This window comes from Dinoponera quadriceps, unplaced genomic scaffold (genome assembly GCF_001313825.1).
Source record: "Dinoponera quadriceps isolate SergipeBrazil2010 unplaced genomic scaffold, ASM131382v1 scaffold37, whole genome shotgun sequence".
Taxonomy (NCBI): Eukaryota; Metazoa; Arthropoda; class Insecta; order Hymenoptera; family Formicidae; genus Dinoponera; species Dinoponera quadriceps.
Window position 1 is genome coordinate 2,335,102 of NW_014554446.1, and position 24,862 is coordinate 2,359,963.

The 24,862-nt window shown below is 42.4% G+C and overlaps 5 protein-coding genes across 8 annotated transcripts in view; 3 read left to right on the forward strand and 2 right to left on the reverse strand.

Annotated features, from left to right (window-relative positions):
• Positions 1–112: 112 nt before the first annotated feature.
• On the forward strand, positions 113–4,607 carry LOC106749176 (T-complex protein 1 subunit beta). Its single transcript, XM_014628350.1, has 7 exons — positions 113–525; positions 1,024–1,333; positions 1,414–1,847; positions 2,010–2,087; positions 2,232–2,456; positions 2,892–3,273; positions 3,695–4,607. Exons 1-7 carry the CDS (start codon positions 523–525, stop codon positions 3,865–3,867), a joined length of 1,605 nt encoding a protein of 534 aa, XP_014483836.1. The 5' UTR covers positions 113–522; the 3' UTR covers positions 3,868–4,607.
• On the reverse strand, positions 4,196–11,122 carry LOC106749187 (NADH-cytochrome b5 reductase 3). 3 transcript variants are annotated; one of them, XM_014628376.1, is made up of 9 exons: positions 10,701–11,122; positions 10,255–10,378; positions 9,746–9,893; positions 9,517–9,668; positions 8,787–9,055; positions 8,307–8,438; positions 5,719–6,057; positions 5,454–5,642; positions 4,196–5,340 (listed from the first exon to the last, which is right to left on the reverse strand). In XM_014628376.1, the coding sequence occupies exons 6-9, from the start codon at positions 8,328–8,330 to the stop codon at positions 4,957–4,959; spliced, it is 936 nt and encodes a 311-aa protein (XP_014483862.1). In that variant the 5' UTR covers positions 8,331–8,438; positions 8,787–9,055; positions 9,517–9,668; positions 9,746–9,893; positions 10,255–10,378; positions 10,701–11,122; the 3' UTR covers positions 4,196–4,956. The 3 variants fall into 3 exon arrangements, with proteins under 3 accessions (XP_014483862.1, XP_014483869.1, XP_014483875.1); XM_014628383.1 differs by lacking the exon at positions 9,517–9,668; XM_014628389.1 differs by lacking the exons at positions 8,307–8,438; positions 8,787–9,055; positions 9,517–9,668; ... (1 more) ...; positions 10,255–10,378; positions 10,701–11,122 and adding an exon at positions 6,263–7,032.
• LOC106748837 (transmembrane protein 60) lies at positions 9,611–10,346 on the forward strand. Its single transcript, XM_014627721.1, has 3 exons — positions 9,611–9,631; positions 9,763–9,987; positions 10,170–10,346. Exons 1-3 carry the CDS (start codon positions 9,611–9,613, stop codon positions 10,344–10,346), a joined length of 423 nt encoding a protein of 140 aa, XP_014483207.1.
• LOC106749221 lies at positions 10,266–12,498 on the forward strand. The gene is made up of 5 exons (XM_014628457.1): positions 10,266–10,385; positions 11,468–11,718; positions 11,792–11,926; positions 11,991–12,096; positions 12,175–12,498. The coding sequence occupies exons 1-5, from the start codon at positions 10,349–10,351 to the stop codon at positions 12,318–12,320; spliced, it is 675 nt and encodes a 224-aa protein (XP_014483943.1). The 5' UTR covers positions 10,266–10,348; the 3' UTR covers positions 12,321–12,498.
• A 138-nt stretch (positions 12,499–12,636) lies between these two features.
• LOC106749116 (anaphase-promoting complex subunit 4) overlaps positions 12,637–24,862 on the reverse strand; it is a 47,597-nt gene continuing 35,371 nt past the window's right edge. The window contains exons 1-9 of one of the 2 annotated variants that reach the window (XM_014628246.1): positions 22,115–22,211; positions 20,671–21,430; positions 15,476–15,594; positions 14,882–15,264; positions 14,599–14,799; positions 14,173–14,454; positions 13,871–14,094; positions 13,218–13,789; positions 12,637–13,127 (exon numbers count right to left, since the gene is read on the reverse strand). In XM_014628246.1, coding sequence (XP_014483732.1) covers positions 12,724–13,127; positions 13,218–13,789; positions 13,871–14,094; positions 14,173–14,454; positions 14,599–14,799; positions 14,882–15,264; positions 15,476–15,581 — 2,172 coding nt within the window. In that variant the 5' untranslated portion in view covers positions 15,582–15,594; positions 20,671–21,430; positions 22,115–22,211 and the 3' untranslated portion in view covers positions 12,637–12,723. Of the gene's footprint in view, positions 13,128–13,217; positions 13,790–13,870; positions 14,095–14,172; positions 14,455–14,598; positions 14,800–14,881; positions 15,265–15,475; positions 15,595–20,670; positions 21,431–22,114; positions 22,212–24,862 lie in introns of those variants that run through there. The other variant, XM_014628236.1, reaches the window with a different exon arrangement.

The following is a 24,862-nucleotide window of genomic DNA, read 5'->3' on the forward strand; positions in this document are numbered from 1 at the left end:
CGCGAATCGGGACTTAAAAGGAATTAAATCGAGGATTCGATGACGTACTAAAGCTAAAGGTGCAGTCCAATACAGCTCTCTTAAAACGAAGTACACGCACGTCAAATCTTGCCTTTATGTCGGTTCATTTCCGCCAATCACCGACGAGTACGGGAGAAAATCGAATGTCGCGTGGAAATAGTCCCGACGACAGGAGATTTCAGCAATAAACCGTATTGTTTATTCCCTCGCAACCATCATCCTGCATATTCCACTTTACAGTTTTTCTATTTTCTTCTCGCATCAATTCTAACGATATCGCAGTAGAACACGCACCTCAACGAGGGCCAACAACTGCGCGTGCGCGAATAAATAATTCTATCTTCTTCTTTTGTCCTTTCATCCTCCGTCATTGCTCCAAGAACCGCTCGAGTTTCGATCGTTTCTTGGTCCACGTGTGCTGTGTGATCTCGTTCCTGTTTCTCCGGAACCCCGCACGATCTCCTCGAAGTGATACACCGCAGTTGCCCGTGTTAATTCACAATGGTAAGTCAACGTGATCTGTCTTTTGCAATACATCACGTTAAAATCGCGGTACCGTCGCGATCGTTTCAGTCGGAGAAGCCGGTCTCTTTCGGGTATGTTGATAATGTATATATGTACGGCACGTGGCGTCTTTTAACGCAGCTTCTACTTGGGCTGCGTGCAGTGTACACGGTAGAAATTGCGAGTCAATTTCCTTCGGCCGCTTCGCAGATCCTAATTTCCAGTTTTCGCCATTTTGATAGGTGTTACCGCTCAGAAAAGTAACGGGTCGCATTAAAAAGACACAACGGTTGTACAGCAGTTGAGTAATTAGTCAACATGATTGGTCGGAATTTAGGGATCTAACGGTGAAGATTAATAATCACTGACCGTTCACTGACTGCTCGTGTTTTCTGAACGCAGTCATAGAGAGTTACGTCATTCCAAAGTAGTTTAAGTTATATTTTGAATTATACTTTGAGTGGGTAGTTAAACCGTGTTATTTCATTTTGTTCCAAGGTTTCCTTGAACCCAGTGAGGATCCTGAAAAATGAAGCTGGCGAGGAGAAGGCCGAGATAGCCAGATTGAGCTTGTTCGTCGGAGCCATCGCTATCGGGGATCTCGTCAAGTCTACTCTCGGCCCTAAGGGTATGGACAAGATACTTGTGGCTCATGGCAGGTCTGCTGGGCAAGTACAGGTTACCAATGACGGCGCCACTATACTCAAGAGTGTCGGTGTGGATAATCCAGCTGCGAAAATTCTGGTGGACATGTCTCGTGTTCAGGACGACGAAGTAGGAGACGGCACCACCTCGGTTACTGTTTTCGGTACTCACTTGGATCCTTCATCAATTTGTCTTTTTAATTGCGTATCCCACTTGACTTTGCTTACCGTATCTCCCTCGCAGCTGCCGAGCTCCTGCGAGAAGCTGAGAAGTTGATCGACCAAAAGATACATCCGCAGACGATTATTTCCGGCTGGAGGAACGCCGTGAACGTCGCGAGAGAGGCTCTGGGGAACACCGCCGCGGACAATTCGGGAGACCCCGAACACTTTCGCGAGGATCTGATGAATATCGCGCGTACAACGCTGAGCTCGAAGATCCTGTCTCAGCACAAGGAGCACTTCAGCAAGCTCGCGGTAGACGCGGTGTTGCGGCTCAAGGGCTCCAGCAATTTGTCCGCGATACAAATAATAAAGAAACGCGGCGCGACGCTCGCGGACTCGTTCCTGGACGAGGGTTTCTTGTTGGACAAGAAACCGGGTGTCCATCAGCCGCAGAAAGTTACCGACGCTCGTATACTCATTGCTAATACATCCATGGATGCGGACAAGATTAAGGTGTGGCTTTTTCTCGTACAATTACATCCGCACGTTACACAGTAGTTATATACAGGGTGATCCGTGAATAAATCGATTAACTTCGCCGGTACATTTGGGAGAAATTCGCGGGACACCCTGTATATTATGTAAATCTAACGCTGTTTACTTTTTTTTTTACAGGTATTCGGCTCCAGAGTGCGTGTAGATTCGATGGCGAAAATTGCGGAGTTGGAGACCGCGGAGAAAGAAAAGATGAAGGTATAACGGAACTCGCTGTTGATTTCTTGAAATTTATAAACTCAACGCGTTTTCTTCACGCGCATTAAACATTCGTACGTTCGGATCACAGTCTGACGAGACTGTCTGGGCATTACCGAAGCGCATAATTATTCCGAATTTCAGGATAAAGTCGACAAAATCATCAAGCACGGCTGCAACGTCTTTATCAACAGACAATTGATCTACAATTATCCGGAGCAATTGTTCGCCGATGCTGGTGTCATGGCTATCGAGCACGCTGATTTCGATGGTATTGAGAGACTGGCGCTCGTCACTGGCGGAGAAATAGTCAGCACTTTCGATAACCCGGACTCGGTCAAGCTCGGCAAGTGCGAGCTTATCGAGCAGGTAACAAACTCGATGCGAGACAATCTACGGTCTGTTCTTTGAAGCCAAACCGGCTGAAATAATGACCATACGTTCAGAAAACACAGCGATTAGCGAGCAGTCAATGATTATCGGTCTTTTCTGTTAGATCCTTCAATTTAGATCGATCGACGAATTACTTAACCTTTGTGTAATTTTATGGCCCGCGTGATTTCTATCCTAAATTTTCATAGTCTCGTGAAAGCTATATGCCTAAAAAATGATTTAGATAAGTAGCATCACTTTCATCTAGATAAATCAGAAACAAAATCCTCTCAATCTCATCACTTTGATCTAAGATGAATTTTTCGGATTTTCATCTCACCTTCATTTGGATGAATCTGAAATGATCTAAGGCAGACACTGCCACTAGGCGAGGTGAAAGTTCCTTTAACGCATCACATGGTTCCCACGCAGATCATGATAGGAGAAGACACTCTTCTGAGATTCTCCGGAGTTCCGTTGGGGGAGGCGTGCACCGTAGTCATTCGTGGCGCGACCCAGCAGATCATCGACGAGGCCGAGAGGTCCCTGCACGACGCGCTCTGCGTCCTGGCCGCTACGGTGCGCGAGTCGAGGATAGTTTACGGTGGCGGATGCAGCGAGATGATCATGGCCTGCGCCGTGATGCGCGCGGCTGCGGCTACACCGGGCAAGGAAGCGGTCGCAATGGAGGCGTTCGCCCGAGCTCTGCAGCAGCTACCGACCGTTATCGCGGACAACGCCGGCTTCGACTCTGCGCAGCTGGTCAGCGAGCTGAGAGCCGCGCACAATTCCGGCGGCAATACCATGGGATTGGGCAAGTTTCCTCACCATTCTCCGTATCAGTAGCATTCCGAGATGTATATTTGTGACCTCCTGATGCTTTCAGGCTGGATCTACAATGGGTATAACAAGCCTTTGAAATTGTAACGTAATTTCTTTTGGATCGTCTTCCGATTTTCTGAGTCTTAAACTAAGAAAAACCTGTTTGTGATTGATGGCAAACGGTTGTGTGATGAAACAGAAATAAACAAATGATGATGGCAAAGGCAAAGATTTAGGGCATGAAACATTGTCTTAAAATTATAAGTCGACCGTTTTTTTCGAAATTACACCTTGTTACACCTATTGTAGATCCGGACTTATGTTCTGTGTTTGTGATGATATGTTTTATTGTAACGCTTCGTTTTTTTCTAGTATCCGCCCTAGAATGTAATTTTGCTTTATAATTTTTACAGATATGGAATCTGGCAAGCTCGGTTGCATGAAACGCCTAGGGGTGACCGAGTCTTGGGTGGTGAAGAGGCAGGTTCTCTTGAGCGCGGCCGAAGCGGCGGAGATGATTCTGCGCGTCGACGATATCTTGCGCGCGGCTCCTAGGAAACGCGTACAGGACAGAGGACGTTGTTAATTTACTAAAAACGAAGAAATTAAAAAAATTATCTTGTCTCGATTCCGCGTTGCTTGCGGTTTTTCATGTCGGACGTACGGTCTATAAAATTAATTAACATGCTCTAGTAATTGTATAAATTATCATTACTTCACCGTTACTTGATAATAATGCATTTGATAATATTAATATACTAATCGTATTTATATATTATCACAGTGAGTATAGAATATATTTCGACACGTTTCTTCGAATGTCATGTATTTGTAATTTGTATTCTGGCTCAGTTTCTTCCAAATGCAGCATTATAGAATATTAAGGGAATAATATCGTCTCTGTATGTTTCGTATTTTTTTTTTTTTTTATAACAATACAGTAGGTTCAACGTCAATAAATGCTTTGAGATACAGCACTTCCGATGAATAACGCACATTAATAATATACTTTACTCAACCAGTTTATACGCAGGTCCATATTCTGAACTTTTACTGCCAAAAGTGTTTCAAACGTGTGATTTTTCAATCAATCAGTCAGGTGATTTTCAGATCACTTTTAGAAGCACTTTCATCGATAAAAGTGAATTCAGAATATGGGATGTAGACTATTTTCGTAACAGTATATAGGTAAATGGTTAAATAAAGTATATTTCACAATGGTGAGGCAGGTACAGCACATGTATATTGTATTCATGTGATTCGATTTTTCACTCTCCTCTTCCCTCAAATGTGACGGATTTTATATCGACAGTAATAAAAAAAAAAGGAAGCCGGACGTAATTCTATGCGTGTGTCTTGCGGGTATCTCAACATTTATACAGATAAGTCCGCGTTTAACACGGCTACATTGATTATCACGTTAAGCCCTCCATTCTTATGTAACAATCGTCAATACTGTTCAACCTGTCTTTACGAGTTCTCGGTCGGAAATTTGTAGACTAACAGATCCTCGATTGGCATCGTTTTGCGTCGTCAGATATTTCGATATGTGTGACCATATACCACTCACAGCTGAACCAACAAAGCTCGGTCGGTTTCCTTTAACGAAGTACTAAAAGCGTTGTAAGTTTCAGCCGGAACTCATGCTATCTACGAACGTTAGCGGCAAATCAATCTAGTACGCGAATCGCAACTTCGAATCGTAGCCGAGCTTGTCGAGATTCGGCGTACAAGCGAAATTGATCATCGGAGCGGGCCCGCACATCAATACGATAGTATCGGCCGACGGTGGGAACATGTGATCCTTTATCATATCAGCGTTGATAAACCCAGTACTGTAAGACCATCCTTCGCTGCTCGTGTCCACCGTGTACCAAAGTTTCAATTTGTCCGGATGATTTTTCGCAATCCAGTCCAGCTCGTCCCGCAGCAAAATGTCCTTCTCGGTCTGATTGGCGAACAGTAGGGACACCTGCGTCTCGTCCGTAGGATCCTTGACTATCGCACGGATCAACTGTAGCATCGGCGTAATACCCGTGCCGCCAGCGAGCATGACCATCTGTAAGATTGATCATTATGTCTTTTATTGAGAAGCACAAAAGTTGTTCTCAACGGTGGCAACAAGGAAACACATCGACGTAGCAATCGCTGTAACTCAGCAAATATACTCGCCTTTTTAACATTATATTCTACAGGTGGCTCCTTTCTGAGGAGCTTTATAGAGACCTTGCCATTCCCTTTGTAAATCATTCTACCGGACGGACCCCTGAAGTCAATGGTATCTCCTATTTCCATGTTCTCCAAATGTTGAGACAATTTCCCTCCCTCGGGGAATTTCGGGTGTACGTTCTTGAAGTATACCTGAAAGCCTTATTTGGTCAAGACGAACCCTTCTTTTTCATCATATCTTATGTCACCATGTCATCCCTTTGCTCACCTTGATGACGAGATCCACGTAGCCTTGATCATCGTCGCTGGAAACAGGCGTGTACGCTCGTATCACAACCTCTTCTCCGATTTTTGCCGTTAAATGCACATGCTGACCAACGGGCAGACCGAGAACGTGATTCGGCGTTGGCAGTCCGAATCTAAATTTCCTCGTGTCATGGCTTATCGTGTCTTTTTGAACGAGAGGCAGGCTGTATTTAACTACCGGGTCCTCCAGCAGTATCGGGGGAGACTTTTTCTTCTTCTTCTCACTCGACCAGGACTTGTACACCCTCACGGCGACTCCTATGATGATTATCGTGCCTACCGCAGCCAAGATCGGGAGCACCTGGAGCATAAAATACCATTTTAACGTAAATAGTACACCAGTTCTCGCCGAGATCACTTTGCCCGAGGAAAGTGAAGCGATATATCGGCAACGATACGAGACACAAAGTAATCAACAATCGACGAGCGATAACTCGGCGATATTCGCGAGATTCTAATCATTCGGCTTTTATTTCAGCGAGAAAGAGAGAGAGAGACACACTTACCAATGCTCGTACATTTGACATCGTGATATCGACAGCGCACGTGGACGATCACGAAACGAGCGAGAGAGGTTAATGTACAACGTTAACGAGTGGGCAAACGGATGAATGAATGAATGAGCGACGGGATTGTGATGCAACGGTAGAGGACCGATAAGATCAGCTTCCTTTTCTCTCGCAGCGCCTTTCCTGAGATACGGTGTTACGAGGCACAGCACACTTATCCTCCCCCGATAATCTACCCCGATAAACTACTTCGGTTTCCGCAGGTATTCCGCAAAAATAACCGTAGCCGAAAAATAGAGAGAGAGAGGGAACCGTTGGTTACATCGTTATCGAGTAAAATTGTCTCAAAGTTCGAGGTCGTCCGGCGTAGAATGACTCGTCACCTCGTTCGAACGAGCCAGCTACCGGCTATCCTCGCGCTGACGACTCGCAGCCGGCGTCTACGCGAACAAGCGGGGTCATCGGGACGCGCTCGCAGACTCGCTAATCCGTTAAAATAGACGTCGCTTCTCGCGTTTTGGGAATAGCATTATTAGACAAGTATTTTTAGTTGCATAACTTTGAGGCATTACGTATGCTTTGTCATCGGCCGATCCGGTATCGCCGGATGGTCGTCGTTGGTTGTGGTCAATTCGTTGATAGTATCTCATTTTATTTAATTAGAGCGAGTACAAATGGATAAAAAGATACACCCCGGTTCTTCCCTTCGGGGCGATCTTGTACGGAAGAAAGAAAGTATTTCCTCCCTACGATATTCGATTTATATTCCCGGGAAAAAAAGGTCACATATGAAATTTGCTCATATATGACTATGTATAATTATATATGTCTACAGGGAGAAAATACTGTTATTTACAAATTACATGCATTGTATGCAAATACAATCGAAGTTAATGCTTCTGGCTACTTGTGCTTCTGACAGTATATAATATCGACATTTAATTAAATGATGAGGCATTATTTTTTCGTATAGACATATATGATCATATATGCAACCACATATATGGACAAAGTTCATATATGATTTTATACAATTATATATAATCACATTTTCCCGGATTAATAGATTAATGCAGAAGAATATAATGCATCTCTCCAACATAATGTTTCAATATAAATAATATATCGTGATATTAATATTTTAATATTTAGTATTATCATCGTCACATCAATGCCAACATTATATATGCACGTAAAGCACAATTTATATAGCGATTATTTGACATTCGATGACATTTAATTAATTCACCTCTCTCTTTTTTGTTTGTGGATTCACGTAAAACCCGGTCCGATATTTTAGTATTTTTACTTATACGTGTGTGATGATAATATCATTTGTCTTTGCGATTTCACATATCTCGAAAGTTCTTCATTGCTTTAATCTAATGCTAACGTTACAATCGCCGACCATGAAGAATTTACACGCACGAAGTATCATCTTTAACGAGATATGCCGGTTATCTAAGCGTGTCAAATTGCGTCAAGTCGAAAACAACGTGCTCCTCTGATTCTTAATAAATACGCTAACATTCTATTCATGAAGATTTACTTGCGGAGAAAATATGATTTTTGTAGATTATGCATTCCGAGGATTCAAATATACAGTGATAAATTCAATTAATTTTGAATAGGCTGGTACGACAGAACCTCAATTCGAGGTTTAATAATCGGCAACAGAGAGTGAGATATTCGATGTCGGAATTACAAGAACTTCTGACGAAAGATGGCGCCCTTTAAATTTTGTTAAAAAGAAAACCATTTAGACGAAAAAGAATGTCGTTCTGGTCATTTAAAATTTTTATCAAATATGTTATCGGCCTATTTAGACTTGATGTAGCGACTGGAACTGTCCCATATAAATCGGTTTAAATATCGAAGCTACAGGCACTGTGAAGAAAGTGATTTTTTTTCTCGTAGCAATGATGATTTTTCGGTAAATTTCTTGTGAATTTATTATAGCGAAAAATGTGCTTACGTGAGAATGTCCGAACTAATCCGATCGACTCATGTATCACGGTCGATGCAAGGTCGATATACGTACTTGAGAATCCATCGTCGTGTCCATATTCTCGATTCCAGTTGCATTCGAGGATTCCCGCTCGCACACTCACGAGTTTTTCACGAATTGGCGCCGAACAGTGTGTGCGACGCGCAATGTATCCGCTGCTGCGAACTATAAACAAATGTTGCTCAATTACTAATACGGATCTGAGTGATGGGGAGAGAGAACCGAGAGACTGACACATCACGCAATAGAGAGAGAAATGATGAATTGTGAGATTGAACGTTACTCAACAATGATGTAGTTAATATGTAATCTCCCCGTCTCGCGAAAGAGAGAAAAAGATAAAATCACTCTTGAATAATACGAATCGCAATCGTGTTATCTTTTATCTTATCTATTTCCGTTTTTAATAAAACCTTGTAATAATATGCTATAGAGAGAAAAAAAAACAAGTGTAAAATATACATGTCATACTATAAATGGAGAATATAAAGAGAAGACTATCTCTTAATTTACCTTTTTCGATTTCTTCCTTCTAGTTTTCCTTGTTTCCTCGGCTGTTTTCTTTACCTTCCTTCTTCCTCCGTGTCCGCCGCGTATCTTCTCCATATTTCGGATGGTTTATGTCCGTAGTAAAGTGTGCCGGAGTTACACTACTGTTATCTTGTGATCTCACTGTGACGTTTGCTTGTACGCGCGAGCCCATTGGTTGTCGATAAATGCTATATTATTCGCTCGCTGTGTCCGTTTTTGATAATTGAAGGATTTTTTCCCGATCTGCTTATCTAATGAAAAATATGTTTATATATGTCTGGTCATTAAAATTCCACGAGGAATACTAATAAGTCGTTATAACCTATAATATAATCAAAATTCATACTTGAAACAATAGCAGGAAAAAATCGAATAGCTCAACTTTCAATATGCCTTGCAACGCAAAAACATGAGAAGGTCGCTTGAAACGTTAACAAGAATTATTCAAATGTTTCGTTATCTTCGTTAGATAACCGCATGATGTCAGTTTTTTTCTTTTAGTTGTATCATATCATAGTTCTTATGCTTAAAATAAAATAAGACCGAGAAAAAAAATGAAGGTAATGTAGGTAAAAAGGCCGCATATCAATATTTGCATTCGTATATTAGTGCAGTTTTGCAATAATTGACTTCGTTAGTTCATCCGTATCGAATTAGAAGGATAGAAGATTACAATCGGACCAATCACAACCAAAAGCAAGATTTGGATTACCTGATTGGTCCGATTGTCCTCGAGTAGTTTGATACGGGTTTTACGAACATTATCGAACACGCAGCGCTATCTCACGCTTTTACAGTGCACCATCATGACCGGCGAGAGTTTGCTGGTAAATCAGAATAATCGGAAGTAACATGGATCGCTGGCTGTAGAAGGTTAAAAAGACCTGTCAAATGTACAGTGCCTACAAATGTATAATAATTTCACAATTGTGCACTGTTACCTCCTTTTGAACAAAAGCCTTCCATGGCGATTCTGCATCGCGCCTTGTTCGCGTGGTTCAATGTCCTCATATTTATGATCCTGCTGGCTCTCAGGCTTGACCAGAAGATACAATGGAATTACTTCATCGTTTTCATCCCGCTGTGGCTCTATGACAATTTTCTGCTCATTTATATCATCTTTAACATGATCTCACATTGCAAGAACCCACTCAACAGACATATTGTCAGTTTGCAACGCAAAGTAAGTATCTAAGACTTCTTTCTTAGACAGGCAGGTGCGCGTTTCATGACGTTATCTTTGTGGGAAACGCATGAGACAATGTCATACGGAAACAAACAATACAGAGGAATCTATAGTTTTACTTTTATCTAGATAAGTCAGCGTTTTGAACCTTGACGTAATGATCGCAAACTTTGTTTCAGGCATGGTACATGACCATCGTACTTGTATTCATGTGCACCAAGATCCTGATTTGTTTGAAACTCGAAGCACCTCACTGGTTCTTACCTGGTAAAGTGGTGCTGGCACCGTTCTGGCTACTTCTCCCGGCACTGACCGTGGACATCTTCATTCATCTGGTACTGCACTCCAGATACTGACAATGGATCAATCCTATCTGGTATCAAGTTACCTAAAGAGTATGTATGTATTATTAAAAACAAACGTTAATATAACATAATTCTTAGTATAAGGAATCATCTGGTCAGTGTTACGGATGGAATTGTGCTGTAATCTGTTGTAATAAAGTATACAATTAATACTGCTGCATATGTTACTATTATGTATTAAAGACGGTTATTGTTATAAAATTAGAATAATCTAAGATAACATTATTATTGTACATTATGTTGTCATACATATTAGATTATATTCATACACATTGTACAGAACATGTGTGTATATATATATATGAATGTATGAATATTTCACATTTGTTTCTTTAAATCAAGTACCTGATAGTATTATTTTTTTCTTGTATCAGTAGATTGATTTATAGCAGGATGCGAACATGCCACACTGTCGCTAAGTACATACGGTAGTCTACTATAAATACTTGCTATTGCACAAGGCCAAATAGGACAGAGTTAAAAATAAGTAACTCTATGGCAGTGCATGTTGTAAGCAATTTGCTCATCGGTAAAGGCGTTATACAGTATAAGAAAAAAAATCGCTAATTTATGTTAATGCTGTTGTTCAGTTTATTCTATAAAAAAAATAGAAGCAGTGAACAATTGCGGGAGTTGCTCGTTCATGTGATTACACAACATTCAGTCGGCACGGTTTCTTGCTTTGTGTCGAATACTGAATAGTTATTGTGACAACCATCTGTGAAGAACAAACTGGTTTTGCAGCATTACAGCTGTGGGAGAAAAAGGTGATCGGTGTAATTAGAATATAATTATAGAATGAGAGAGGAGGACAGGCTAGTAACAACTGACAGTCCGCTTGGTCATGGTAGAGCGTGCACAGTAATTGCATATATTTCCATAAATATAGGACTTTCTCCTATATATTTAAATCTTTACATTTGTAATTTTATATATAAATATATATTTCTACTGATCTTTGAGGAATAATAGTGATAGTGTATGTCAGCCATCAGTAAATGTACTTCTGCTCTATATGTTTCACATCATTTTATACGTTACTTTTCAGTTAAATGAATTCCTTGCGAGAGGAATTTATATTGATGTAAACATTCGGAATATCGTCCTTTCAGGTGTGACCATGTGGCTTTTTATGCTTTTTTACTTATCACTTACACTACAAAGATCGGAAAGTGTAGATGATATAGTAACAGTGAAAGAAGTCACAGCCGGACATTTGGCTGACCTTCCATGCTTAAGTATTGACGACCGTCACCGTTTTATGTTCTGGCAATTTGGAAATAATGATATTATCGGGCCAGGGAATCCTTTAAATGAAAAGAAATATAATTACGAAGTGCTGACCGGCAGACTTATGATCAGAGTAAGTGCTTGAATAGACAATGAATTAATAAATAGTTTTTTCCCAAATGACAACTTGTTTATAATTTCTATAGGGTGTGTCAACGGCAGAATCTGGCTTCTACAAATGTGTTTCAAGAGGCTTATCGGACGAGTCCAGTTTCAAGATTCATTCCATTGAATTGGTAGTTAAGAAAGATTGGGAAGATGTTTGGGAGACTGATTTTGAGGTAACTGTAACACACGAGTGAAAGAAGGTAATTTTAAATATTATTAAATGTGCTTCTTGTTTAGACAAATTTAGTACGAGGACTGGCTGCTGTGATGGTACTGGTTGTTGCCGTAGCTGTTGTTCTTCTAATTATTACCATCAAGAGAAAGAGAAATCAGAGATTTTTCGGTAAATCTTCCTCAAGTTTACGTACGAAAGCATATGTATGTGGGCAACAGATATTACCATTCAGCTATTTGTTTGTAGACCTGGAGGAGTCAAGGGAAAATTCCCCCGCACGGTACAGTCCGAATAATACACCAGTTGCATCAACTGCCGAAGTCGGTGGTGGAATCGATAATTCAGCTCTTGACATTGATTTTCCTAGAGTATTCAAACAAATGCAGAAGTAACAGGCGATACCATAGAATTGCGAATAAAATTACCGTATAACATAGGATTATTAAATAGCAGACTCGCTGCAAACGTCCCATTCTTAGAGATATGAAAGGAAAAATGTTGTTTTATTACTTTACGATGTGTCGCTCAGTATCTTACTATAAAAAAACAAACAATATTTAGTTTATTAATTATATAGCTATCGCAATAAATATATTTTAGAAACGTACAAGATATCGTATTTATATATCGATCGAAGTAAACTAGATTGAAGCGGAAGTTGTTAATAAACGACGCTGAGAAGTGAAATTCCCCGAGCACTGATTTATAATCTACTCGATGTACGTGGATCATCCATACCTTGATTGCGTCCTACTTTCACTTCCTTCCCACTTCCTTCATTACACTCATGTTTCATTAAGAAATTTCCACTGGCGCACTGGATGTGGCATCCATCATGTTATCTTCGATTCCCGCTTCGTCGTCCTCATCGTCTTCCTCATCCTCGGGTTCCACTTCGGTCTCAAACAATCGGATCTTCTTGTTGTTCTCGCTCAAAACAGCAGCCACTTTCCGCGCGCCGCTAACCGCCAGTCGCCTGAATATCCCTTGGAACGGTTTCGACCACGTCACGCCGAAGATATCGAACAAATTCACCGTGTCGTCACTTTGATGATTAAACGCGCATATGTCACGCAACGGCACTTGTATGAGAAACGTCGTGTGAGTTTGTTTGTTCAGTGTAAGCAAGCTGAGATAGTCCAGCGAGTAAAATTGCAAATCCACTATCACAGTATTGGGGCTCCCCTTGGAATATTCTCCTTAAATACGGAATACAGGAAAATTAATTATCTTCGTATCACAATGCATACATGGAAAACTTGAAATCTATAAGCTGTGCGCCAACTAACCGTGCTCGTGATCCATGTTTATTGTGGTCACCTTCGAGTTGAGCGATGCTGGTTCCGCGGACGAATGCTCGATTTTGTAAAGTTTGACAGACTTGCTGCCGGTGTCGCTCATGGCCAGCAAGAGATTCCCATCGTTCGTTACAATTTGCGTGGATATCAGAGATACGAGCGACGGTAACGATATCGATACCATTGCGAAGTGATCGACCAAGCTTTGATAGGATTCGGTGAAAACGTTTTGTATAGCGGAGACCAGTTTCGCGTGAGATTGCACCAGAGACAAGCTGAAGTCCTGCTTCACTATGTGCGCGTAATCGCGCAAGCAGTCATTTGTATCGAGCATAGCGGCCCATTCGCTTCCTTCCGGCGTCAAACGAGTCTGCAGATTCTCGTGGCGCAGGTACTGACCCAGCTTTTCCAAATTCACCACTCTTCTGCCATCCGCGCCCGACACGGTCTTATCGAAGCCGTGCAGAAATTCGGCGATGAATGTCAATTCCTGTTGACTTACGCGACTCACCTCCGGCGGTATTCTTTCGTCCGTGAACTGGAGGATGGCTACGTACAGCCAGCTAAAATGAGAAATTAACACCACTCATCACTACGTGAGCAATGATGAATATTAACCGACGATACAATTAATCAATTCGTACCGGAAAAAGGCCTTGTAATTGCGCATACTCTGATCTATGACTTGCTCGATCTCGTACGATTTTGCTAGGAAAGCTTCGGCCTCATTTACGGCATTAGTTACCAGTGTTTCATCGCGTAATCCTATCGCTTCGTACGGGCCACCTACTCTCACCAATCCCCTCAATTCGGCTAATTGATAAACCAGAGCCATGCCGACGCTGGTTAAGTTTTTCGAAACCAATTTCTGCGAAAGCCATCACTTTAGCATTCGACGGAGACAAGTGACATTATTCTGTACTATCTTCTTTTCTTTACGATATACCTGTATGTTACCGTAACACATTTCGATACTGTGACCAAATTTCTTCAGTCCCTTCTCTGTGAGCTCTCGAAGCAGGAAATCTTGCACTTTCTTCGTGGGTACTCCGATCATTAACAGTTCTAAGAAATCCGCAGGCATACTACCAGGTGGATTTGCCTCCGCGTATCGTGTGAGCTTCTCATCCATTTCCAGGAGTATCGTTTCCCAAGCTTCAGAAGTAGCCATCAAGGTACGCGAGAGGTAATCCTTTAAACATTCTATGTTGGCTTGAATTTGCGCTATCTGAGAATAAAATGTACAAACTCTCATGACCCATATTTCTTTTTAGTGCAACATCAAAAGTTACCATGCGTAATACTTCAGAACGTAGTTCCTGCTTCTTACAAATCCGTTACAAACGATTATAAGATGTATCATGCAAAAAACCTTGAAGAATGCTATGTTCCTCTCCAGTAGTGGACAGGATACTCTGGTTGTCTTAATGCAACTCTTGTCTTTCCACGTGATCCACATCAGGCCTTCAGGTCCACCTGTGATTTCTAAAATTGGTCCGTGGCCTACAGTGATAGTGCCACAGTAAAACATACCGAAAATATATATCAACACCGTGCCATTTTCTTGACCAACCTATGGACAATACATATGATCACACTAACATTATTCGCAATGATCATACAATTGGGAACAAACTGCCTCTTGCGATACATACATACAGCATATCCAAATGTGTTAGAAATTCTTTGCGTTCCGGCTCCTGATTGAAAGTTCTGTTTAAAGTGGGCAGTGGAGGCAAATAATCACCCGTAGGTGAGATATCGGTTTTATCAATTGTCGATGAACTGTCGTATTCTACATTAGGTAGCAGCAGCCACTTGATGCAGCAGACAGTTGAGTCTTTTGTTGGCAGTTTGGTTTTGTGAATGACATTTTTAGTTTCAACGTCAACGAGAAAGAGCAATTTGGAGTTCTCGTAACACACACCAAGGAGCTTCCCATCCGGTCTCCACGCTAGGTGAGCGATAGTGTCGGACTCGTCTTGAGGGCTTAGCAACAATACCTTTTGCCACGTGAGTCTATGAAGGACAACTTCACCTGTAATGTTTCGTAATAGAAAACACGATGGAACGTGACGGTGATTGAAAGTTTTTCTGAAGCTACTCTTCTAACATTAATTAAAGCTGACCGAAGTTTAACAGAGTCTTTATCTTTCAGAAGACAAGACTAAGAGAAAGAAGAAAAGGGCAAGTCTAAAGGACTTTAACGGTTTTAACAGTATTAAAGGTGCAGATTGTTCGACTCTAACCTTTTACATTGGAGATCGCTAAAAGATCCATTTTCGGCGACCACTGCATCACTCTCACTTCCGCGGGAAGTTGCCGCACTTCTAGTTGTCTCATAGCACCAGCCATACCTGAAATCTCCCTTCAAGTACGATTTTATACGGGAATCCTTGTATAGTGCAAGTGTCTAACTTGCACTCGTGCGTTCCGTCATGTTTAAACGATAACACAGTAGCCGCCATTACTGTACTCTTCGTACCGTATCCATCGATTTGCATCACGTGGTACCGTACTTCGGGTCAGAGATGGCGCCACCGTGCCAATTCGCAGCACTACCGGAGGACGCTAACGGAAATTCCAAACTCTCTTTGAATTTCCTTTCGCGCGTTGGCTCGTCGGATTGCCAGGCGTCGTTCTCGTATTTCAATCAAGCGCGAATCGCGAAATCGCGCGCGGAATTGCGTTACAGTCGTTTAATATCTCGCCCCGCTTGGCGAGTACGCGAGAAAAGAAACGTGCCAGTCTCTCGGGTTGACGCACAAGCGAAAATACAATTCGTTGTAAATTTGAGGTTATTTCCACCACAGAGGTGAGCCATTTTTATAACACAAATCCAAGTCCCATTTAAGAGAAATTACTTTGAGTTTTCGATTTTACGCATTTTATGCACGACTACATTCAATTTCCGTTGTGATTATGAAACGCTTTTAAAAAGGAATTGCTTGGCGTCATCACTTTCGACTGACGCGATTTGTAAGGTAGATATTGGAAAAATCTGCAGTGGTAGTTGTGACAATGGACTGCGCGAGTAAAATTGTTAGAAGACAGTCGGAAAGAGAGTTTACTTTGAGAAGCTACAAAAAAAATCCGTAAAATCGAGAATTGATTTAAAACTCAGACTGCATAAATCGGGATGTAAAATCGTTATCTTCGAGACAATCTAAGATATCTTACTTTAAGACGTCTTATATGCCGATTTTGGATATTATGTTATCTGAGAAATTATGGAAAATTATTAAGAGAATTTTCTTTATATATTCATCTTTATATATATATATATATATATATATATATATATATATATAATGTATATTATTTGATATCCATCTTGATTTTTGCGAGCTCATTAACAAAATGACTACTCTTCTCCTAGGAATCAAGACTTACATAAAAGAGAGAGACAGAGAGAGAGAGAGAGAGAGATATGTCCTATATTTTGCTTTTATTCTCATGTTTAATTACATCGTTAAGTAAAAGAACAGAAAAGCATTGCAGCTTAATCTTCAAAATGTACTTCTTGATGGAAAACGAAAGAATCGTGGAAGTGCCACACAGTAGAAATATCCAAAATAAATATATCATAACCTACATAGCACAATATCCAAAAGCGGGACATAAGATGTCTTTAAGGTATCTTTAAGATGCCTCGAAGACATCTTAGCCCTTGTCTACAATCTTACTTCAAGACGTAAGCAATAAGCAAATTGACCAATCACAATCGTTTATTAGAAGAATAATCGACCGTGATCGGCCATCATTAGTCATCTTCTACAGACATATATTTTACTCAGGAAATACAGATAAATGTTATAACGAAGCTTCGAAACTTTGATATCTTCGAAATTCAAACGTCAAATATCCTTCGAAATAAAACCCTATTCTGAACCGCCTTTTATCGACGTGAAAGCGCCTTTAAAAGTAGCTTAGAAAGCAGCCGATTGGCCGAGAAGCCACATTTAAGGCACTTTTATCGATAAAGAAAAGTTCCGAATACGGGCCATAAGGACTCGGCTGACTTTCGCGGACACATTGGTGAGCAAGTTTCGGAATACGGCGGCATGAATGGCCGAGTCATTTCCTCACTGTCAATTCGAGCGGCAGCTCGTTGCAGCGCCGAGAGCGGGCTTGTGCAGCCGCAAGACGGCGTGCGTTCTAACGCGCAACGGTTGCGACGATAGGTGACAGGAATACGGGAAGACGATAAGGGCCTGCCGTTGTTTAGGTCTGTCGGCGGCCGCCACTGTTGTTGTCGCCGTCTCCGGACGGTGGCGAGATATCGCCTCGTATCAACTCCATTATGACTCGCGCGCATACACGTCCGCACCTGCGGGAACGCAAGTGCGGGCGGGCGGGACGTGCGAATTTAATGCTCGAATCTAAGTCTCGTGATCAAACGCGAACGTGTGCTTTCAAAAGGGACGCGTTTCAAACGACAACATATGGAGGCTTTAAGAAGGTTGCGAGGCAAAATGAATTTGATAAGGATTCGATAAAACTTGCACTGTGTGTGTATACGTTGAAATATCATCGAACTGCTCGTGCAATTAGAAAAAGATTGATCATTCGAGAGCCGAGATATTTGCAACTAAAGCTGATGCTTTTTACATTTTATGTGTTTCTTGAGAGATTAGCGCGCTGTTTTTAATTTCTATTTTTAATATCTTCTAAACTAAAAGTTAAAAGATCGTTTAACGAAAACTACTATGATTAGCTCAGTAAGCAAGAAATGGTTAACAGAACGTTTTTACAATGAAATTTCATAACATGTAACGTTTACAAATATGTAATTCTTAATGTTGTAAATAATGTTATTGTTAACAATATCAGAGCCTAAAAATCGTATTTCTACACTATGATCTTAATATTTAAGTGTTAAAGGAAGTGGCAAAGGTGTATTTGCGCGTTATTTGCGTGTGCGCGTTATCGGTTGCACGATTAATTAATTGCGGGATGATTAATTATAAACGACAGCGCGACAGTCGCGGCGAAACAGGTCGTTGCGAAATACTCGCGGCCTAGTTTATTACGCTCGCGACACAACATTTTAAACGCGATGCTATTCATTTCGAAGGATTAAACCGGCCGGCGCAATGGCAGTCTTTGAAAACGTACAACACGACCCCTCAATAGCCGCCCCCTCCGCTTCCTTCCTCGTACGCAGCCTCGAGCCCGAACGCACACAACGTCACGGATATTTTACCGTGAACGAGCGCCGCTTAAACATGTATCGGGTAATGTAACAATATCATTTGTGCCATTAATACCGTTTGCCCCGGATTGTGTAAATTTCATTATACTTGCATTCGCATTGTTGACCGCAATTATCTTTATAGCGACATAATGCGCGATATTATACGTCGTTAATTTACCGACTCCGCCATATCGATTGGATCCCGGCGAAACGAGGAATTCCAAATCGGCCAATGAGAGACGCGCATTATTATAATTCCCCGCGTCGCCCGCCGACTCGACCGAGGAGGAACGCGCGCGCCTTCAGCGCGAACGTGGAATTTTCTGTTTAATTTTTCAGCCCCGCCGGGAGAAAGCCGTCTCTTCGCATTCTCATTCCGTCTCGGCTCCGTCTTCGTCTCCCCCATTCAACCTTTTCTCGCGGATGGATATTGGAAAATAATCTCCGACTATTGACATTTTTCCTATCGCGGGATACCGTCGACAATAAACCTGATTATGCGTCAAAGGACGGCATCCGTTTTTAGATATCGAAAGATATCCGAGAGTCCCGCTATATTAAAACCGGATAAAATACCGTTAAAAAGGACGCGGCAAAAGAGACTTGACAGGAAAACGATTTCAAGAAATAATTCGGATACCGAGTCCCGGAAATACGGGTCCATTCGCTCGCGGATTACGCGGGACGGGAAAAATTCGCTGTTAGCGCAGTAAAAGAAGGGAGAAAAGCCAAATGCCGGAGCTAAATATCTTATGCATACCGTATGCCTATTACGTACTTGAAGATCTTAGCGCGGCGAGCAGATCTTATATACGATTAAGTGCAGATTCTCGGCGGAATATGTGCTCACGTACATGTATTTTTCCAGCGCAGCACACGCTCCAATCTGCGGAATGAGGGGAGGAAGCCGCTGCTGGAGGACGCGAAGGATGTCGCGACGGCGACGATGAGGGAAGGAAATACACGGATGTGGTGAGGGAAAAAGCGGCTTGGCTGAAGGAGCTTCGTGAACGCGAGCGGGCACGCAAGAGAGAGAGAAAGAGAGAGAGGGAGATGGCATCATCAGGGTGAGTAAAAAGGAAAGAACGAACGTTATTAACACTATGCATCATATACCGGCTACAGGCTAGCGTAGAACGCTAGCAAGGCTTTTTATTGCCCGGAAGATAAATCACGGCGAAATACTGGGAAGTTGATGACTTTTCGCCGCACACTTTACTCTGATTAAACTCCGCTATATCCTCGCGCAGAGCCGAGACGTTTGACTCTAAGGTTGCCTCGAGTTTCCGCTTTTGTTTGTGTGTGTGTGTGTTGCGCGCTTCAGACTGGCATTAACATCTGTAACCCCCGCGACGACGAGGGGTGAAGGAGGAAAGACGAGGGGGGAAACTTTCTCGTAATCTCTTCACGAAATTCATCGCGAGGTAGACGTCTGTCAGTCTGGATCACAGACAAGCCATTAAATACGGTCTCTTTAATAAAAGAGGTCGTTTTTCATTAAGCGGCCGGTTCTACGGTAATTTTAAACATCCCATCTAAACTTGAAGGATCAATGGAGAATCTTCAGAATGTTACACAAATTATTATCCTATTTTTATATACTACAAATTCTTACTTTCTCTTGTTCTGTTTCTCTCTCTCTCTCTCTCTCTCTCTCTCTCTCTCGCGTAAAGGAAAGGAATAATTCCAGTGTTATACGCTAGATTCTAAGTATTCTATTCTAAGTAATGTATTCTAAGTATTATATTCTAAGTAAGATCAGTATTTTTATACTGAGAAATTCATTTAATTGAATCAACAAAATTCTTGTTTGAATACGGACGAACAAATATTTTGGTTGTAAGAACCAAAATTTGATTCTTATAAGCAAAACATTTGTTTGCCCGCATTCAAGCAAGAATTTTATTGACTCAACTAAATGGACTTCCCAGTGTAGTTATAAATTCTTTCCGCGGTCTTTGATCGAGAGTATAATTAATTATGGATTTGTATCCACAAACTCTGTTATTCAACTATTTGTATTAATATTATTAATATAATATACCTCATGTGAAAGTAAGTACAGGTACAAGTAGACTGGTATCCGGAGAGATTCACGCAAAAATAAATAATTATTCACGAAACGAACAATGATTATGAGATATCGTCTCTAATTTTCAACAGTGGGTATCTCCTCATTTCCCCGTAAATTCGTCAAGTGTCCGTTAAAATCAGTGAGCATCACGTATAATAAATAATTTCAGGCACCTGGAAGTATATGATGTATTTTGCTGTCTGCGTCTCGGCTTCCCGTATTCTCCGTTCTGGCTTCCTAATCCTTCAGCATCCTGCTCCCCGTTGTTCGTCCGACGTGGTGCTTCATACACCGGCTCATGGCGCTGACACTCGCGTGGAGTCGATTGGAGGAACACGTTTTAATTAACGCGACGCCGACGATAGCCCGATAGAAAATATTTCAAGAGCCAGTGAAATATTTTAATCGTTCAACAGGAATTACAGCTAACACACACGCACACATACATACACATACACACCGATACACGTACTATTACAGTACGGGAGAGCTAGCTCATGGCGATAATGTAACACTCCGTCGCGGAAAAATACGCAATGCGCGAGAAGACCGAAACAATGTGCAAAAAGAGCTATATGTCACATCCCGTGAATTGCCGCGCGTCATTGAACGGTCGAGCGATGACAATAAATCAACATTCGAAACGTTCTAGATCTTCGAGGTGGTCAAGTTCGTGCGCTGTGCACATTTTTTCGAGTGCTACATTACGCTTCGAGCCGGCGGGCGACACGCGTACCGTCGAGTGTGCCGACGCGTTATTTATCATTCCCGTGATCGAAATATTTCGCCGCCTCTTGAAATATTTAATCGTACTCTCGTCCATATCGCGTTAACACCTCCGATCGCATCCATGCGAATGTCGGTGCCACGAGTGAGTCTATCCGGAGTGCCAGGACAATACTCAGCCGGCAGCTAGGATGCTGGATCGTAAAGCTGAAACGCGAGAAGCAGGATTGGCGTCTGTGATGTATTCACTGCGAATAAGGAGACAGGAGTCTTAAAATTTAGACGGGCTTTCCTAATAGAAAATTCATGAAAATTATTTCTGAATAACGAGAATATATTTTTAATAGAATTATACAGAATCATTTCTTCGTGTAAGTAAGATTTATTTTCATATACCGAGAAAAAGAAATAAACCACTCCGAATATTTCTTCAAATGTAAGTCAATTTTTTATCTTCATATAAGACAATACATTCTCTTGCTTATACGTGAGAATAGATTTGTAATTATAGCTTCATGAATCTTACTCGTCAATCATATAACAAGAAATATTGATCCAAACGGTTAAATAGCAGTCTACAAATACGAGTCACAAAAATTGGAGGCATTAGTTTATATTTAATTTTTCCGATATTGTGCTTTTCTAAAGTCGTCCTGTGCACGCTCACACACATATGCATATAACACATATTGTTAGGATATTTCCAATTTTGTGCGGAGATTTATACAGCGACGACGATAACGTCATACGACCACGCTCTTTTCTATTCGCGGCGTCAATATATACGTATAAATGTAAATTAGATTCTGCGGATAATCAATGATCGTCCCGCGTTATACTTATAAATGTGTCGCCAAGGTATTTTTAATACCTCGATACGGAGATACTTACGGTGACGATGTGATAATGAGACGTTACGTTGCGCATGCAGGACTCTTTCTCTCGCGTATTAGCACTGGCTGTAGCGGCGAACCCGTATGAACATAAATCGGTCCCCCGCAAAATCGATGCTCGCGCCGTGTTCACGTTTCTCGCGCTTTACCGGCGTAACGTGTTGCAACCCCGTGTTCACCCCCATTTGTACGTCTACGAAATTTCATTTCCAATTCCAATGGACACCAATCTCCAAATTGAGCGCCGTTGAGCGCACGTGGTTCACGAGAAAGAGAGAGAAAGAGAGCGAGAGAACGAGAGGGCGACCGTTCGCCAGTGAGGCGGTCTCTTACCGAACTTTATGATTTGAATTTAGAGCGCGGTCCGGTATCTGGTTTTACGTAAAAGAAACATGGCCCCGCTTCGGATTGACTGCAGTTATTCGGTGAATAAGAATGATTTGCGAGGCGATAACCTCGGTGAGGTATTTTCGATCGCCGATTGAGCGTTGTAGATTCCGACGAAATTGTGCCCGCGAAGAAGATTGCGCGCTAAACGGACGAGACGTGTTGAAGCAAATCGATTGAACGAGCTGCGCGCAACGTGCAACGATTGCTTGGTGTCAGGTCATTATATTTAAGTGTTATAAGCTATTAATTATATTAATTGTATCAATTATATATTACCGCTCAACGAGAACACAGAATTTGTTCGAAACATTGATTATACATGGAAAAAAAATTAGCCGTATGGAGGTAATAAAAAGGCCTCGCAAGGCGTCTTGAAATATCAATAACGCGTGTTTGAAATATCGCTTAAGTTCCGGCTGGCACGTAGCGCAAATTCAGCAAGCATTCACTCGGAATAGCAGAACTTGATTATCCAATAGTCTTAAAGGGCGATCTCTCCCGCCTCCCTCCCTCTCTTTCTCGGAGGGTATCACTAGAAGTTTAGGCGACGGGCGGACGCGGGCACGGCAACAGATACCATCTAAGGTGTTGCATTCCATTTGCTGACAAGTTCGGTTAGATAAGGATATGCGATGATCTTCCGGTGGCTTTGCCGCACGGTGAATGGAAATTCGGGCAAGCGACTTTGGGAGTTGATAACTCGGATTCCGGGGACGTGCGCGGGACGCGCAAGTGGCATTAACCCCGCATTAGTGCGTTAGCCTAGGGCAAAATGAATTAATTCGCTTGTTATGCCCCGACCTGCATGGTGCACACGCTCGATATATATCGTTACGTTCAATTTAATTCCCGTCCCGCTTTTGCGTTCGCGCGACCAGCGCGACCGCGGCCTATTTTATGCGCTCGACGTGTTACCCGTCGACGTGTCTACGTCATCTGTGACGCTCGCTTGTATCCTTTACGGCGGCTCGGCGACAAAATTCCGACAATATCGCGCGATGTCACGGCCCGCGAAATCTCGCCGCACTCGGACAATGCGTTGGTACAACGCGGAAAGACGTATTTTATTTGATTTGGCAACGCGCGCGCTCACGGCTCGATAGTTCCGAGTGCATCCCGTGTAACGTCGTAAGAAAGAGAGAGAAAGAGATAGAGAGTAGCTCTTCCCGGATAATACAGGAACACTCGCGGCTGTCGCGCATGTAAGATTCAGCGCGAGCGATGTGCATAACTTCCGATAACAGGGGAAATTTTTGCGCGAGACGCGCAATGAAAATACGCGAAATGCTCCCCGGTTTGCGTGCGCGATTCATCATCCGCGCGCGATTCTTTCGTCTCGTTGTTCCGCTCTGTTTTAAAATTGAAAATTTATGCGCGCTGTCGGTCATTTTTTCTCTCTCTCTCCCTCTCTCCTTTTTAAACATATTGATATATTATTCGCTTCTCTCGTATCGAGGTGGGCGCGCGTGCGTTTTTAGCACGCGGAATAAATCGCGCGTGGTTTTATGTGAGAAAACGAGCAACCGGTTGGCAGCCGTTATATAATAATTGCAGCGGGTTCAATATCCGAAGATTTGAGCGCGGATAAACGAAAAGTTATCCGGCCCACGGCGAAGCAACGTTACGAATAAGCATAGAGACGGATTGTTTCCATGTGTGTGTGTGTGTGTGTGTGTACGCAGCATCGAAATCCGTAGGTACGGCGAAGTTACACAGCCATTCCTCCGCTGACGCGCTCGCATTGCGCGAGCAATTAAACCGCACGCGCCGTAACGTAGGTGCGTGTCGCTTATATTTCGGCGCTTAAGATGTCAGGACGCGCGTCCTTACCGTGCCTCGAGCGCATTAGCATGAGCGTGCGTTCCGATTTGTAGCGAAACAGCGTTTCGTTACAACCGGGAATAGCGTGTCTGAGCGTCCCAAGCGGCTTCCGTGCTTGCTCTCTCTCTCTCTCTCTCTCTCTCTCCCCGCGTTACGTACGCAACGGGCCGGAGAGTGTCGTTGCAGCTTCCAGAAACAACGAAGGGAACACGCGGACCCAGGATTTTTCTCTAATAAACGCGTTTCACCGCGCGCGCGCGCGCGTTAATAAATTGCGGGTGCGCGTCAGCGTGAAATGAAATGATCGCCCCGCCGCGCGAAATTAAACACCGCGCCGTTCGCGAGCGGGAGGACGGGAAGGAGAGATATCGTGCGGGTAAACCACGAAAAAAAAAAAGAATATAAAATCCGTTATATCGCGAGGATCGCGCGATCGGATCCTCGCGTTCTTCGTGTAACGAAAATCCGCTTCAAAAAAAAAAATACACGGGGCATCCTTTTGCATTTTTCGGCAGAGGCTCTGCAAATTAAAGCC

Coding starts and splice junctions, on each gene's coding strand:
- LOC106749176 (XM_014628350.1), top strand. Junction 1,334..1,413: donor CACCTCGGTTACTGTTTTCG/GTACTCACTTGG, acceptor TCTCCCTCGCAG/CTGCCGAGCTCCTGCGAGAA. Junction 1,848..2,009: donor TGGATGCGGACAAGATTAAG/GTGTGGCTTTTT, acceptor TTTTTTTTACAG/GTATTCGGCTCCAGAGTGCG.
- LOC106749187 (XM_014628383.1), bottom strand. CDS start 8,330: ATGGACACGACGATGGATTCTCAA. Junction 6,058..8,306: donor ACACGACGATGGATTCTCAA/GTACGTATATCG, acceptor TTTATGCTCCAG/GTGCTCCCGATCTTGGCTGC. Junction 5,341..5,453: donor TAGAATATAATGTTAAAAAG/GCGAGTATATTT, acceptor TCAATCTTACAG/ATGGTCATGCTCGCTGGCGG.
- LOC106748837 (XM_014627721.1), top strand. CDS start 9,611: ATGACCGGCGAGAGTTTGCTG. Junction 9,632..9,762: donor TGACCGGCGAGAGTTTGCTG/GTAAATCAGAAT, acceptor TTTGAACAAAAG/CCTTCCATGGCGATTCTGCA. Junction 9,988..10,169: donor TTGTCAGTTTGCAACGCAAA/GTAAGTATCTAA, acceptor ACTTTGTTTCAG/GCATGGTACATGACCATCGT.
- LOC106749221 (XM_014628457.1), top strand. CDS start 10,349: ATGGATCAATCCTATCTGGTATCAAGTTACCTAAAGA. Junction 11,927..11,990: donor TTTGGGAGACTGATTTTGAG/GTAACTGTAACA, acceptor CTTCTTGTTTAG/ACAAATTTAGTACGAGGACT. Junction 12,097..12,174: donor GAGAAATCAGAGATTTTTCG/GTAAATCTTCCT, acceptor ATTTGTTTGTAG/ACCTGGAGGAGTCAAGGGAA.